The 16,693-nt window shown below is 42.2% G+C and overlaps 1 protein-coding gene across 1 annotated transcript in view; it reads left to right on the top strand.

The window, feature by feature from the left end:
* Positions 1-10,915, top strand: part of GHR (growth hormone receptor) — a 207,707-nt gene extending 196,792 nt beyond the window's left edge. Inside the window, exons 6-9 of the mRNA XM_077816261.1 lie at positions 3,253-3,418; positions 7,339-7,429; positions 9,588-9,657; positions 9,935-10,915. Coding sequence (XP_077672387.1) covers positions 3,253-3,418; positions 7,339-7,429; positions 9,588-9,657; positions 9,935-10,915 — 1,308 coding nt within the window. The remainder of the gene's footprint in view (positions 1-3,252; positions 3,419-7,338; positions 7,430-9,587; positions 9,658-9,934) is intronic.
* The last annotated feature ends 5,778 nt before the right edge of the window (positions 10,916-16,693 follow it).

The following is a 16,693-nucleotide window of genomic DNA, read 5'->3' on the forward strand; positions in this document are numbered from 1 at the left end:
TCTCCAACTGGTTTATGAATGTTATAATTCTTGACATCTGATTTGTGTCCATTTATTCTTTTACGTAGAGACTGTCCAGTTTGACCAATGTACATGGCAGAGGGGCATTGCTGGCACATGGTGGCATATATCACATTGGTGGATGTGCAGGTGAACGAGCCTCTGATAGTGGGGCTGATGTTATTAGGCCCTGTGATGGTGTCCCCTGAATAGATATGTGGGCACAGTTGGCAACGGGCTTTGTTGCAAGGATAGGTTCCTGGGTTAGTGGTTCTTTTGTGTGGTATGTGGTTGCTGGTGAGTATTTGCTTCAGGTTGGGGGGCTGTCTGAAGGCAAGGACTGGCCTGTCTCCCAAGATATGTGAGAGTGTTGGGTCATCCTTCAGGATAGGTTGTAGATCCTTAATAATACATTGGAGGGGTTTTAGTTGGGGGCTGAAGGTGACGGCTAGTGGCGTTCTGTTATTTTCTTTGTTAGACCTGTCCTGTAGTAGGTGACTTCTGGGAACTCTTCTGGCTCTATCAGTCTGTTTCTTCACTTCCACAGGTGGGTATTGTAGTTGTAAGAATGCTTGATAGAGATCTTGTAGGTGTTTGTCTCTGTCTGAGGGGTTGGAGCAAATGCGATTGTATCGCAGAGCTTGGCTGTAGACAATGGATCATGTGGTGTGGTCACGGTGAAAGCTGGAGGCATGTAGGTAGGAATAGCGGTCAGTAGGTTTCCGGTAGAGGGTGGTGTTTATGTGACCATCGTTTATTAGCACTGTAGTGTCCAGGAAGTGGATCTCTTGTGTGGACTGGACCAGGCTGAGGTTGATGGTGGGATGGAAATTGTTGAAATCATGGTGGAATTCCTCAAGGGCTTCTTTTCCATGGGTCCAGATGATGAAGATGTCATCAATATAGCGCAAGTAGAGTAGGGGCGTTAGGGGACGAGAGCTGAGGAAGCGTTGTTCTAAGTCAGCCATAAAAATGTTGGCATACTGTGGGGCCATGCGGGTACCCATAGCAGTGCCGCTGATTTGAAGGTATACATTGTCCCCAAATGTAAAATAGTTATGGGTAAGGACAAAGTCACAAAGTTCAGCCACCAGGTTAGCCATGACATTATTGGGGATAGTGTTCTTGATGGCTTGTAGTCCATCTTTGTGTGGAATGTTGGTGTAGAGGGTTGGTGTAGAGGGCCATAGTGGCCAGGATGGTGTTATCAGGAAGATCACCGATGGATTGTAGTTTCCTCAGGAAGTCAGTGGTGTCTCGAAGGTAGCTGGGAGTGCTGGTAGCGTAGGGCCTGAGGAGGGAGTCTACATAGCCAGACAGTCCTGCTGTCAGGGTGCCAATGCCTGAGATGATGGGGCACCCAGGATTTCTAGGTTTATGGATCTTGGGTAGTAGATAGAATATCCCAGGTTGGGGTTCGAGGGGTGTGTCTGTGCAGATTTGATCTTGTGCTTTTTCAGGGAGTTTCTTGAGCAAATGCTGTAGTTTCTTTTGGTAACTCTCAGTGGGATTAGAGGGTAATGGCTTGTAGAAAGTGGTGTTGGAGAGCTGCTGAGCAGCCTCTTGTTCATATTCCGACCTATTCATGATGACAACAGCACCTCCTTTGTCAGCCTTTTTGATTATGATGTCAGAGTTGTTTCTGAGGCTGTGGATGGCATTGTGTTCTGCACGGCTGAGGTTGCAGGGCAAGTGATGCTGCTTTTCCACAATTTTAGCCCGTGCACGTCAGCAGAAGCACTCTATGTAGAAGTCCAGGCTGCTGTCTCGACCTTCAGGAGGAGTCCACCTAGAATCCTTTTTGTAGTGTTGGTAGGGAGGTCTCTGTGGATTAGTATGTTGTTCAGAAGTGTGTTGGAAATATTCCTTGAGTTGGAGACGTCGAAAATAGGATTCTAGGTCACCATAGAACTGTATCATGTTCGTGGGGGTGGAGGGGCAGAAGGAGAGGCCCTGAGATAGGACAGCTGCTTCTGCTGGTCTCTAAGGTGCCACAAGTACTCCTTTTCTTTTTTCAGTAAAAGAAAAGACACTATGCCACGGTGTGAAAATCCAATGTATTTCATTGTTTCTGGATTTATACAACTACAGTATGAAACAAGCAAGCTAAATTAGTTTTGGATTGTGTTCTTAGCTGCCTTCCAGCCCGATTGGCTTTGCATGCTAAGAGTCAGTAAGACATAATATCATGGTTCTCTCAACTTCTTCCTGTGGACCACAGGGGACGGGAAGGAGCCTCTCCTCTCCCAACACCGCAATTCCTGACTGATTTGTTCACAAGATATTTCAACCTATAGGGGTACTTGTGGTCCAAAGACCACAGTCTCATAACAACAGAGAGAATGTGTTTTAAAGTACACATTTAGGCAAACACAGCTTATTTAGATTGCACAGTTCAAGCACAAACTTATTCCAAATCTGTGGGATCATAAATCCTGTTTTGGCCAAATGATTTCAGGCTAATCTATTCCACTCTGTCTGGTTTTCTGACTCTCATTCACTCTTGCCAATCATACTACTGGGTTCTGCAAACATAAATTCAATGTAACTCCCACCAGAGGGAATTGTATTTAGAGCACATTATCATTATTTTTGTGTATTCTGATGCTGGAGCTGGAAATAGATTATATAAGGGAGGAAGACTGGTCTTAAGGAAGGGAGGTGTTCAGATACTATGGGATGGGGCCCGTGTACATAGGTAGGTACCAAGGCAGGTAGATCTGTGGTTAATATTTATATATAAGCGTCTTGATTCCTGAAATCTGTTCCCACTCTTCATATGTTACCATTACATTTTATTCACTCTGATTTTTGGGGGGAGGGGTTTACACAATATTCCTAAAATAAGTACGTTTATAAGATGTGCAGTGAGTTTAGTGTTTGTGCACAGAAAAGAGTTTAAAAAATTTTAGTTCATAAGATCTGTGCTGAAGTGTGGACTCTAGAGCATAGTATTATCCGGGATGGGGTTTAGGAAGTATACCTAATCCTGCCTCATCGTGGGGGACTGGACTAGATGCCCTTTCAAGGTCCCTTACAGCCATGCCTCTATATTTCCAATATGTCCTCTTGTTTTTAACAAGACGGTTTTCATTGGGAAGTTAGTAGAATAGTGTTGGAACAATAAAAGGGCTTGCCGTTTGACATATACCCTCTATACCTCTGAACAGTAAACGTAAACGTTCCATGTAAGTAAAAATGCCTGCAGATGTTTGTATTTGTCAACTAGTATCAGTCATTTTGTCTTTGTAGCTGGATCCTGTGCTCGCAACAGTAGTTCCATTGTACTCATTGAAGTTGGGAAGAGACTATGAGATTCGAGTCCGATCAAGACAACGTGCTTCTGAAAAATTTGGGGTGTTTAGTGAAGCCCTTTATGTGTCTCTTTCTTCAATTAGCTCAGTTCTGTGTAATGAAGGTAAGTGAGGAAGAACAACTCTGCAATGAAGTGTCATTCTAAACATTGCCCTGCTTTCCATTGCTTCCTCTCCTTAGTGTTTAGTACTTGAATACGCTAGAAACTCAAATGACTGCAATAAAAAACACTTGGTGAGACTGGCTCTGGCACAGCAGAAGATCCTTGCATCGTGGTACAGGAAGGACAGATTCGGAAACAAACTCAGTGGGGCTGTTTCCCAACTTTGCAGAGATAAAAATAATTTTAGGATTATTAATGAGTTCTGTAGTTCATGCCATACACGCTTAGAGAAGGGCAATTACACTGTGAAAGCAATTTGCTTTCCTCCTGGCCTGCCAGAGGTGGCAAGGGATAGTAACTTTCTGACTCCTGCTCCTCTTTCTTTTTCTAAAACTCTTTTAAAAATGGGCAAACAGCTGATATGAGCCTTCCCATTTCTTTTTATCTAAAAATAAGGAACTCATCATTCTGAAACATCATTGGGCCTGACCTGCAAATTTACCAACTCAAAACTTAGTATCATTGGCAAATTTATTTAGTTCTGTTTTAGTCTCTTTTCCAGATCACTAGTAGAGATTGTGATACAGCATGGCCAGAAGGCAGCAGGAGAGTGATATAGGAGAGATATGTAAGCCCCAGGATGAGGAGAAGCCTTATTCCCTGTAGAGGGAAGAAAGGTTGCTATAGATTAAAAGCACCTGAAGCCAGTCACCTGATAAAAACCCCCTGCTTCAGTCAGCCAGGGGAAGGAGTTGGAGCAGAGTGCAGTTTGGAGGAGTTGAAGTAGAGGAGAGTTTGGAGAAGTGCCATGGCTGGCTAGAAGACCAAGACCCTAGGTAAAGAGACAGCCGGCTTGTGCAGAGAGAGGGCAGGAAGCCCCACAAGCTGAAGAGCAGGAGAGGGAAGTAGCCCAGGGGAAAGAAGCACTAGTTCAAGTGGTTTGCCACTATCCCTAGGGTCCCTGGGATGGGACCCAGAGTAGAGGGTGGGCCCGGGTCCCTCCTTCTCTGGGTTACTAGTGGGACAGTAGATACCCTAGTTCAGGGGCAGGAAACTGCGCCCTGAACCCTCCCCCACCCCCTACCAGAAAAGGAAGCTCAGGACCCATCATAATTGTGCTGGCAATTTGCCACAAGATGTAAAATAAAACTGAACCAAACAATGATCCCTTCAAAATCCCACTGGACACCTCCCCTCCACTATTTATATTGACAGTTTCTATGGACATTTAGCCTGTGTTCTGTCCATATGGTACTATTCTTCCTACCCATGTCAATTCAAATTAAATTTTCAAGTAAGATTTTGTGGAAACAGAATGACAAAATACCTTAATAAAGTCCAAATACACTGTGCGTGCTGGGTTCCCTTCATCCTTAAAGACCGGATTCTGGAAGCTGAGCCATATGGGTGCACCTGTACCTCTGACTTTGCTGATCTGAGTTCTGTATTTGGCATTTCTCAGTTTTGGAGCATAAAGTTAGATTTGAAAATTTTTGCCTTAAAGTTAGGCACTTAAATCCTTGTGTAGGCACCTAATTTTTCAAAGATGCTGTGCATCCACAAATCCCATTGACTTCAGTGGGACTTTTTGGGTGCTCTGCACCTTTTCAAATGGGGCCTGTTATTTAGGTGTCTCCATATGGATTTAGGTGCCTAATTTCAAGCACCCTGTGACAGGCGTCGGTCGGTCCTCCGAGCCCCTACGGGAGATGGAGAGCAATGGTCTCCGTGGCAGGCCTCGGCCCCACCTCCCGGGCGTTGGGGAATTAGCGGGAAGGTGTGCCGGCCAGAGTCAGTCGCGCGCCCCTCAGGCAGGGGAGCGCTGGCCAGAGTCAGTCGCGCGCCCCTCAGGCAGGGGAGCGCCGGGGTAGGTGAACGCAGGCCCACCCAACTCCACTGCGTTCCAGCCCAGGGCCCTGACAGTGGCGGGAGGCGAAGGTCCCGCCGCTGGGTCAGCGGGGCAGTCCGCGCCCGCTGACCAAACACACCCACCCCACGGTGTAGTTGGGCCCCTGGGCTACTTCCTACCCGGTCTGTCTCAGGCGGGTCGCTCCGGTCCCTCCATCTCCTCCAGGTATTCCGCTGCGGGCAGCTCCGGATCCTCCATCTCCTCCGGGTAATCCGCTGCGGGCAGCTCCGGTTCCTCCGGGTATTCCGCTGCGGGCCACCCCTGCTCCCCTTCGGTATTGGACTCACACTGGCCCGGGCTGCAGTCAGGCCCCTCCAGGTCCTCTGGGTATTCAGCGGCCGGCAGCCCTGGTTGCCACAGGCCTTCCCCCCGGTCAGGCTCCTCCTTGCCCAGGGCTTCACCTGGGTCAGCAGCAGGATTGCGAGGGAGCAGCCTGTGTCTGTCTCCCTCCCTGGTGCTCTCCTCACTGGGCAGAGGGCCCGCCCTTTGTACTTCCTGTCCCACCCTTCCCCTTCCGGGGATTGGCGGAAGCTTGGCCTGGCCCTGCCCACTCAGGCTCAGAGGGTGGCTCTTTACCCTCTGGTTCGGAGGGGAGCCACCCTGGCTCCCTACACACCCAAACTTGAAAATTTGGCCTAAGGATCAAAAAGCTGAGCCATTAACTGAACGGGAAAAGTGGTCTCTGAAAATATTTTTTATATTTATGTTCTTACATACAAGTTTTAAAGCTCCTTGTTCAATCATTCTTGGCCAGAAAAATGAGTGAGGCCTAAAGTTAAAACAGGGAATCAGAGAAATCTTAAGGGCTGCAGCCGGAACAGATTTCCATGTGTTTTCCTGATTTGTTACCCTTTACAGTCAGAGCTACAGTAGAATGAGAGTGCCATTATTTAAGAAGAATGTTTCACTTATCAGCATGGTTTCTCATTCCTATCATACCACACATGTTAAGTTCTCTCCTTGCATGTGCCAGGCTGCAAGGCAGGGGTAAAAAGCCATCAACCTTTGTACAATTTCAGAGTGGTAGCCGTGTTAGTCTGTATCAGCAAAAACGACAAGGAGTTCTTGTGGCACCTCAGAGATGAACAAATTTATTTGGGCATAAGCTTTTGTGCATCTGATGAAGTGGGTTCTAGCCCACAAAAACTTATGCCCAAATAAATTTGTTAGTCTCTAAGGTGCTACAAGGACTCCTTGTCATTTTTTCTTTGTACAACTGATACTACTCAAAACATAAGTGACCAGCCTGGCCTTGTGGAGAGGCACATGCTGGCTGTTACATCATGTTATGCTGTTGGGTGACTGCCTGGGCCAAAGGGCATGGTTTGCTCAGAAAGGAGGATGGCTAGTGGTCTAGTGAAGGCATCTGCTCCCAGTAATGAGCACTCTTCTCTTGCTTAGAGGAGCAGTAAAATACCCCTGCGGCAAGGTTTGCTGGCAATACTACCGCTGTCCGGCCCTGAGAAGGCCTTCCGTGCATGCATCTGTCTCCTTCTTAGGCTATGTCTACGCTACAGCTTATGGTGGCATAATTTGTCGCTTGGGGGGCTGTGAATAAATCACCCCCTGAGGGATATAAGTTACACCAACATAGCTACTGCAACTTGCAGGGGCTGGAGCAGTTAAGCCGACGGGAAAGCTCTCTCCCATCAACTTAGAGCAGCTACATTAGAGAGCTTACAGCAGCGCAGCTGTAAACTGTCTAGCGTAACTATGCCCTTCATATAAGTGCTTCTGCCCATGCTACATTTGCCAGGATTTGGTTCTATAATAGAAAACTTCATCCTCTTTTCGAGGTGTTGAATTGGACTCATGAAACGCAATATTAAAAGGGTTGAGATTGGACGGACATTTTTACTTGTTTTTTGTGCAGCATTTTTGGTTGAGTGACCAACAGCCCCGTAAAATACATAACTTGTGGAATCCTTTGGAACTAACAGGAAAGTTAAATGTAAGGTCACAGCAAAGCCTTGCAGATTCCTGCCAGTATGATTTTGTTATGTTGTTGCAGAAATTCAGTTTCCATGGCTCTTGGTTATCCTCTTCGGAACATTTGGGCTGATAGTGGTGATGTTCTTAATTCTGTTCTCTAAACACCGCAGGTAAGTGTGCTTCATCTGTTCCCTTTTCTTTAGCAGTTGTTTGGCGTGATCCATTATGTCATCAAATCACAGATTTGTACTGCCCTTTCAGTAAAGTCTACTGACTCTTACGTTGCACGTTGAATTGACAGTTTGCTCTGAGGAGTTTGCTGTTTGTAGATTTGAAAAAAAAAAAAAAAAAAGTTAAAGAAAATTCCATAGTAGCAGCCAAATGAGTCATCTAATTTAAATACTTCCAGAGATACAGCTGACTGTAAAAAAAACAACACACACACACACCCCAACTGCTGTCTTGTGTGTTGCAGTTACAGACAAGATAACTGTAAGATGAGGCAATCCATTCTCAGCTCTGCAGTGGTCTGTGGAATAGAAAAAATTCTGAATTATGAGATGCATTTTTAAAAAATTGTCAGGTTTTAGCAGGCTTACATTGGGGGGAAGAAAGAGGGGGAGAATAATCTATTCCTTGAGATTTTTCAATGATGCATTAACTTCTCACTGAAGCTGAACTTTTATTTGTCCCTGAACAATGGAACCTGTCCCTATGAGGTTTACATGTAAAACTGAATTGTAGACCTTTTATTTTAAAAGTTTTTACACCATTTTCAGGATAAAGCAGATCCCATATACTGGTGGTACATGGAACTCATTGGTTTTACTGAACATGATGTGTGAACTTCTGCAGAGTAGTCTCATATATTGATGGCTCCTACTCCTTCCAGGCTGCAGATAGTCATGTCCTTGCTACTCGTAACTAGAACTGGGCAATTACTCGATATGGGGGATTGGACACCTAAATCACATGGTATTATTTCTCGTCCATGGTTGGATGACTGAAACTTTTTATAAGCAGCAGGAGAAAAAGAAAGAAAGTTCATGATGACCATGGATAAAAAGGACATAAATACTGATGAAGTGAACTCATGGCTCTCATTTAACTGTGTGTTCATCGATATCTTTTGCAGACTTCACTCAGCTCAGTTGTTACCTCAGCACCCTCCTGGGCTAAGGAGCAAGGGCATAATCAAGCATAACTTATTTAAAGTATTCTTGTAAATCCCCCCAATGGTCTTGCATATGCACATTTAAATATTTAGACTATAAGTGTTTTTCACATGCCAAGTGGAGCAAAAGTCAATACAAGGCCCACAAGATGGAACCGCTAGTTCAGAAGGTCATTAAAGCTCTGGAACTCGTTCTGTGACACAGTAACCCTGAAGCAGAAACTTTCGGGAAAAAATACATGGCATGGGAGCCAGTATTCCATCACGGGCCTATTAGACAAGAAGCTAGATACATTACAAAAGACAAGCAGGATTTTCCTTCCACGGATATGGTAACCCTCTTTGGTGAAAGAGGAGAGGTGGTATGTATGCCCACTGTTAATGTAAAGCCTAGCTTTTCACAAAACACAAGAAATAGTTGAAGATCAGTTCTTTTTCACCCAGGCTAAAATTCACCACTGTGTAGAGTACCACACAAGGCCTACAAACATTTCAATATCACTTAATGGTGCAGAGAGAGCATGCTGGCCCTCTCCCCATTATGATGATCTTCAGATTGCTGTCATGGAAATTTGTTATTTTAGTGGATGGTCTGAATTCACAAACACAATCATTTAAAATTTTGCTTTCATTAATCTGCAGGTTTTGTTTAGCAGGCCTAAAATACCTTCCCTCCCTTTCGCTATCTAACCCTTTCCATTCCTCTGTTTACTACTTATTGGACTTCTGCAAGAACCCCTTGTCCCTGAAGATACTTAGGGAAAGTTGCTTGGCATGTTGAGTAACCCATGCTGACTCATAAGGTTTTTTTGTAAATTATACAAGAGGGACCTTCCATAGGGCTTTCCTGGAATTTATTCAAGAACTGACTTGTGGAGTGTAAACTATGAAGACCTGTATCCAAAATGTGTGTGATCTGGACATAAATTTACTTGACTTTAACAAGCCAGATTTCAGAAAACCTGCTTCTTATTGGAAATGAGACTAGTAAACAGCAGTTTTTTAAAAATATTTTTATATTGAGTCCATCACACTGGAGTCTTGGAATAAATAAGCAATAAAGCAATGGAATGCCAACATCTTATTTCTCTGTGTGCCAAAAAAAGTAACAGTTTAAATTATTTGGAATTAAAATCCAATTTTTATTTTTCAAGGTTAAAAATGCTGATTCTTCCTCCGGTTCCAGCTCCAAAGATTAAAGGGATTGATCCAGACCTCTTGAAGGTAATTATATATTGTACAATATAATTCTGCAGAGTGGGCATCAGTTCAGTGATGATACTTGGAAAAAAAGCTTTCCCATGCAGCCGGATTTTGCAGGAAAACTATCAGATAGAGGTGTTCCATGCTGGGAGAGATGCCCAAGTATTTAACGTAATACACCGTGCAACTGCTACCATTGCAACAGTTACTTTTCCTTGAACAAACGTGTTACATAAAAAAGCATAACCATTCTTGACTATTTCCTTTATAACATACACATTTTGGTTTTGCTCTGTAGAAAGGAAAGCTAGATGAAGTGAACTCCATCTTAGCCAGCCATGACAGCTGCAAGCCACAGCTGTATAACGACGACTCATGGGTTGAGTTTATCGAATTGGATATAGATGACCCCGATGAGAAGACAGACGGATTGGACACTGACAGGCTCCTGGGTGATGACCGTGGTAAGTCTCACAACTGTCTTGGAGTGAAAGATGATGATTCTGGACGTGCCAGTTGTTGTGAACCGGACATTCCAGAGACTGACTTCAGTGCAAGTGACACATGTGATGGCGCCTCAGATACTGATCAGCCCAAAAAGACAAGTGAAAAACAAGAGGATCTCTTGTGCCTTGATCAAAAAGATAATGATGAGTCACATGCTAGTCCTGCTGACCCAACTACTCAGAAGCCTAATACTAATATTCAGTCTGAAGATAACCAGTCAAAGCCGCCTTTTGCTGACAGTATTGAATCAACTAGCCCACCTGTCCATACACAGCTAAGCAACCAGAGTTCGGTAGCAAATATTGACTTTTATGCGCAAGTAAGTGACGTTACTCCAGCAGGAAGTGTCGTACTATCTCCAGGGCAAACAAACAAGACAAGGAGAACACAGTGTGAAGCCTACACAGAACCAGCTATACAATGTCAACCAAACTTCACCCTGGACAATGCCTATTTCTGTGAGGCGGATGTGAAAAAATGTATCTCTGCAACATCTCACGATGCGGTTGAGCCACATGTTCAGGAGCAGAGCTTTAATGAGGATGTTTACTTCACCACAGAGAGCCTTACCACTACTGCCGAGAATCCAGGTGCAGCTGCAGTAGAAGCCTCAAGTTCCGAAATGCCTGTCCCAGACTATACCTCCATTCATATAGTGCACTCTCCACAAGGCCTTGTACTTAATGCTACTGCACTGCCTGTGCCAGACAAAGAATTTATGATATCATGTGGCTACGTGAGCACAGACCAACTGAACAAAATCATGCCATAGCCTTTCTTCGATAATGTGCGTACAGTATGTATTTAATGGCATAGAGTTGGCTTGGGCTTATATGCTTAAACCAAAATAATGTTTTAAACTTTTTTGTGGTTCTTACGCTTTTACCTGAAATGTCAAAACGTAAAATGTTACATCAAAATATTCCCATTGTGTATTGTAAATATCTATGAATTGTCTTAAAAGACTGTTTAGTAGTAGTGACTGTCTTGTTATTGTGGGTGTTGATTTTTGTGATACTAAGCATTGAATTACTATATTTAATATACAGTAAATCATGCTTTTTGAAAAAGCTAAAGTCAGGTGGATTTTGAAGTTTGAGAATTTAATGCAAATTATATCACGTGCTGAGATCTTTATATCAGTAACTGGGAACTGAAAATATAAAATAGGTGGGAAAGAAAAAGTTGTTTGGATAAATACATTTATTTTGAATTACATAAATTAATAAATATTTTAATTTTAAACAAAGGCATGGATATCTTATATTATACTACATACTGTAGTTTAAATATGATGCTCCATCTAAGGAATGTATTTGCTGCAATCTGATAAGAGCTTGTTCCTGCATCAGTCATTGCAGGAGGGAGGGGAGGGGAATTAGTTTTTTACAGAGCCATTTTTATACCTCTAAAGAAACCTGTAGAGAAATTAAAAATTGTAGCAACTCACATTATCTGATATTAATTTCTTACCGTAAGTATAGAAAAGTATTAATAAATTTTAAGTTTTTCAGAAAACTTTACAATGTTACAAAACGAGTCTCTTCTTCACTGGATTCTAGTTAGTGCCAATAATACACATTTTATATAACTGTAGAAACAACAGTAAGGTTTGTTTACCAAGATCTTTAAATACTTACAATTACACTTTTATTGAATGGTTCTCAAGAATAAGTTCTGGTGACTTGGCAGCTTTATTTCTTCACATGGGGACAAATTCTGAAGTCCTCACTCAGACAAATCTGCTGTTGAAGTCACTAGTAGCTTTGCCTGAGTATGGAATAAAAGTTAAGTAAGAACTTCAGGATTTGGCCAATAATGCATTTTTGAAGCTGAAACAGAATCAAATGAAGTTAACAGAACAAAGGAGTTTGAGTACAGTATTGTTCAGCAGTGTGTTTTCTTTTTCACAGCCTAGCACAGAGAGAGAGAGTCTCAGCAACATTAGGAAGACTTTCAGAAATCTATGAAAGAGAAAACCAAAATTCAGTGTAATAGCTTTCTTCATTCTTATGCATTTTTAAGAAGGTGATAAAGCTTTGCAATGAACCATTATTTGCTTCAGAAGTTGCCTTTATAAGAAACAATTTCCATCTTAGCAGAAATATTTTTAGAAAGCAAACATAACCAGGGATTTTAATTTCCCTTTTCTTACGTGAATAGCAATCTATGGGCCCAATGAGGCAGACCTTGCTTACATGAGCACTCCCGCTTAATTCAGTGGGACTCAGCCTTTGACTAAGGGCTGCAGAACTGAACCCTATGGTTGGATGGGATTTAAGTTTAGCATGTACTTTATGGTAAATGTTTATTAAATATTCTGCCAACAGCTGTATTATTTGGTTTCATATAAAATTTAACAAGTGTACGACACTAATGCGATTAACAGCTATGTATGTGTTTGGAAAAAGTTTCTTACTATATTTCTATTGCCAAAAATAGAAGATACCTCAATCAATCTCAGAATGTCATTTTGGTACTTTAGTGGTTACGCAAGTCATTATACACCAGTATGAAGATTTGTGCCTTTCAATTTCTATTTAACTTTCCTTATGTCAGTGTTTTTTCTTTCAAAGTTTAATAAATTTATTTTCTTTGATCCATCTTGACACGGTGTTCTTTGTTGTAGGTGCATTAAATAGCTTTTAGCATTTGTGAATTATGCCAGTGTATTCAGGGTTTTCCATCAAATGAAGCAGAATGCAGCCACTCTTGCTTGGACCAGGCGCATTGCATGCTAGGACCTGTGTTCTCTGTGGGCCACATGTATACAGTTAAATGTGGGTAGAATTAATTGTAGGTGGGCCACTTTGTATAAAAATTAAAAATTATATATTTATTGAAGATGGCTCTCCCATATCCCAGATGAGTGCCCTAACCCCTGGCCCACAGAGTCAAATCTCTTTCTCTGTAATTATTTAATACAAAGTGGAACTTCAGCAGGGGAGATTGAGAGCCCTACCCCAAAATCCCATTAGCCTGGTGGTCAGGGCACACTCCTGAAAGGTTCAAGCACCTGCTTCAAATCAGGCAGGCGGAGTGCACATACCACAGCCACCTGAGCAATTCATGACCCGCTCACGCGCTGCTGTCCTAAATGCGAGACCTGCTCTGAGAACACCAACCAGATTGGGCCCTGGTGGGGAGAGAAGGGTGGGGGGTGCCTAGTTTGAGAATCCTACTGGGGCATAGGTCTCCAAGCAGTTTGTTAGCTCTGGGGCAGCATCAGGGCTGAGGCAGCTTTGTGCATGCCTACCGGAGGACATTTAGACACCTAATGGACTAGAGGCACCTACAGGGTTAGGTGACAGCTGTATGGTGGTTTTGAGAACCTCAGTGGTGCCTAAATGTTGGACTTTGCCACCTCAAGAGGCAGTTGGATGCCTGAATAGTACCTTTGTGGATTTAGCCTTAGGGTCCAATGTTGCTACTCTTTTACACAGAGGAGTAGTGTCTTTCCTAGTCCCAAAGTAACATATGACTCAATGTAAGAGTATGAGAATCAGTCCCTCTTGAAATTGTTGAGAAACAGCATGGCCAACCCCCTACTATAGCTACATTTTCCTCCCTCAATTCTTCCTGCATGTAATCAGCACACTGAGATTTTATAATCAAATCACAGATGACAAATAGACACTGGAGACAAGTAACAGTTTGGTGAAAAGCAAAACAATGCCACTTAACTGAATCTTTCTTCTGGCATTAAATAGTCATTGTTCTAAGTATGGGGAATAAATTAGCATACTAATTGCTCAGTATGCTCATATGCTTCCTGGTAGAGGCTGGATATTGAGATTACAATTTGATTCTCAAGGGGAGAGGGAAGGGTTTTGGTGCTGTACTTAAGCAAATGCACTTAACTTGGAGCAGAGTACAATTTCCATTCCTTCTCTGCATTGGTGACAATAGGAGATCCCATGGTTTGAGGATATTTTTGATAGAAGGTTGAAAGAAAACCAGATGGTGTGAGTGCACTGCCACTGGGTTAAGAGCAGTTGGTTGTTTTTGTTTTTTTTAAATGTGTAATTTTGAGAAAGCTGATAGTTAAAGGCCTGTATTCTGTATATTGTCCCAAATAGTTTGTGCTTTCCCACATGTGGCTGAGCCCGTATGAGGAATGAGACTCTATGACCTCATAGGGTATGTCTACACTGCAATTAGACACCTGTGGCTGGCCCATGCCAGCTGACTCAGGCTCATAGGGCTCAGGCCAAGGGGCTGGGGCTGTTTAATTGCAGTGTAGCTGTTCGGTCTCGGACTGCAGCCTAGGCTTTGGGACCCTCTGACCACAATTAAATACCCCTTATCCTTGGCTCAGGCCAGTCTCAGGTGTCTAATTGCAGTGTAGACATGCCCATACAGGCCAAGTGTAAATCAGTAATGATTGGAGGCCAAGGGGACCTCAATATATCTCTGCACTCCCCCAATGTCTATTTGAATGTCAATTAACATCTGAAAAAGTGTAATCAATTTTTCATGGTAACGAGCAACAAAGGAAAATGTGGGAGGTGTTTTAGAAGCAGTTGAAAACCTTAGTACAGGGATGATAAACTTAAAGTGGCACTTAATCCAAGCTTCAAGCATGCTACTGGAGTTCATAGCCTCTTATGGACAGATGTAGCAGGATAGCCTTACAAGCAGAAAGAATGCTGTGGTTCAAAGCAACACTTGAACCTATAAGAAACATGACTGGGGCTACCATTTGTTATTTCAAGGAACTAGTTAAGGGGAGGGGGAGGAATGGCTACTCTCTGTTACCCTTTGAATGGTAGCCAGCTAATGTCTTGCAAAGGAAGAAAAGAATCTCAAATACTTCATGGTTTAATCAAAGAGGATATAAAAATTGCATTTTGAAGGGGAAAAGGGGGGATGATATTTGCTTTTTAGGCATTTTTCAGATTACATGCAAATTCTAATTCAGATTATCCTAATTTATATGTAGGGTGGAAGTTATAGGGACTTTAAGAAAATCAACTAGCTTTAACAATTATTGATTTTGGAAGGAGTACTTCCAATCATATTTGGTCACATTTTTCATGCTGGAGCTTCCTTTGGCTAAATATAATTTTATTGTACACGCTCCACTTCCAGACTAAGCATCGCTAACCATACAAATGTCCATGCAGAATTGGCCCATATGGAAGCCATATTGCAAATACCAGGAATATATATTTCTGACCCATTGTCACTATTTATATATTACTGCTGAGCCCCCTGGAATGGAACACACTTTCAGTAGCATTGAATTTATCTACTACATCCTTGCATTTTCTGATCCTATTAGTAGGTTAATATAATGGTGAAAATACACAAGCAGGTGGAGAACAGAGATAGCAGATATATTGGAGGTGGAGTGGATGCCAATACAGATAATACACAGATAGACAGAGGTAGGTAGATCTGTGAAAATGGACTGGATCACAATGCAGACAGCATAGTAAATGGCTATGTAAATACTGTGAAGTATCTTGACATAAGTGCTGGGGGAGAGGTAGTTTTGGTTCCTTGAAATTGCTTTCATAATTTTTCATTCTTCATTATGGCCTTCCCCTACCCGCTGCCCCAATATGGAAAATTTAGCAGTATAAAGAAATGTTATCTGGAAACAGTTCAGAGAGAGAGAGTGTCACATACAAATCAAGAATGTACTGAAAGTGTGTGTGTGTGTGTGAGAGAGAGAGATCCGGTTATAGGGAGAGAGTTACATACATCATCCATTCTCATTTTATTTTTCTGAAACCTACTGCTACTTAAGATTTAGGGGACAAACATGCAAAAGTAGTGATGATGATCATGCAAGTTTTTACTAAATTCTAAAATGTCACAGATTTTATTGAAATGCATTTCTCTGTGTGAGTGTATATATAATACCCTTTCCCCTTTGATTATGTCATAAATAACCTATGATAGATACTATATATAATTGGTGCACTAGAAACACTTAAGATACTTAGATCCAGTTAAAATCTAAGGAGAAACTCTATGACATCTGTCAGTGTGCTGCTTAGCATATAGTTAAAGGAAACATTCACAATATTAAATATAATTTAATCTTCTTGCAGACTTTAATTTTGGTAAAAAAATGTCTGTGGTTTAAGTGTTTTGCATACAGCAATTAGCTTCCAAGTGGTTGTGTTGCATTTATATACAGACCATTTAACTTCAGGCAAACATACCGCAGGGCCATAAAAAATTTGCCCAAACAAGATGGTCAGCACCGAGTATCTTCTCGGTATCTTCCCATGAATGCAACCTACAAAATAAGATAAACCACTTCATAACTATAACCAATGTCATCCTGCACAATCCAGTTTCTTACAATGCTTTAAAATTTTATTCCCTCACCACTCACAAATCTATTTGTTTTTGCAGTTAATATCTACGTGCACCATTTTTCCAAGGTTGACAAGAGCAACACTAGTCATTTCCTATTGATTGAAGCAGTTTGGTCTAGTCTAGCAAATAGTTGCTTCTACCAGAGTTGTAATTTTTATTTTTTTTTTTTTAAACAGACCAATCCTTTAAAGCACACTTTTGGGGAATGGATACA

Source organism: Eretmochelys imbricata, chromosome 5, assembly GCF_965152235.1.
Source record: "Eretmochelys imbricata isolate rEreImb1 chromosome 5, rEreImb1.hap1, whole genome shotgun sequence".
NCBI classification, from domain to species: Eukaryota; Metazoa; Chordata; order Testudines; family Cheloniidae; genus Eretmochelys; species Eretmochelys imbricata.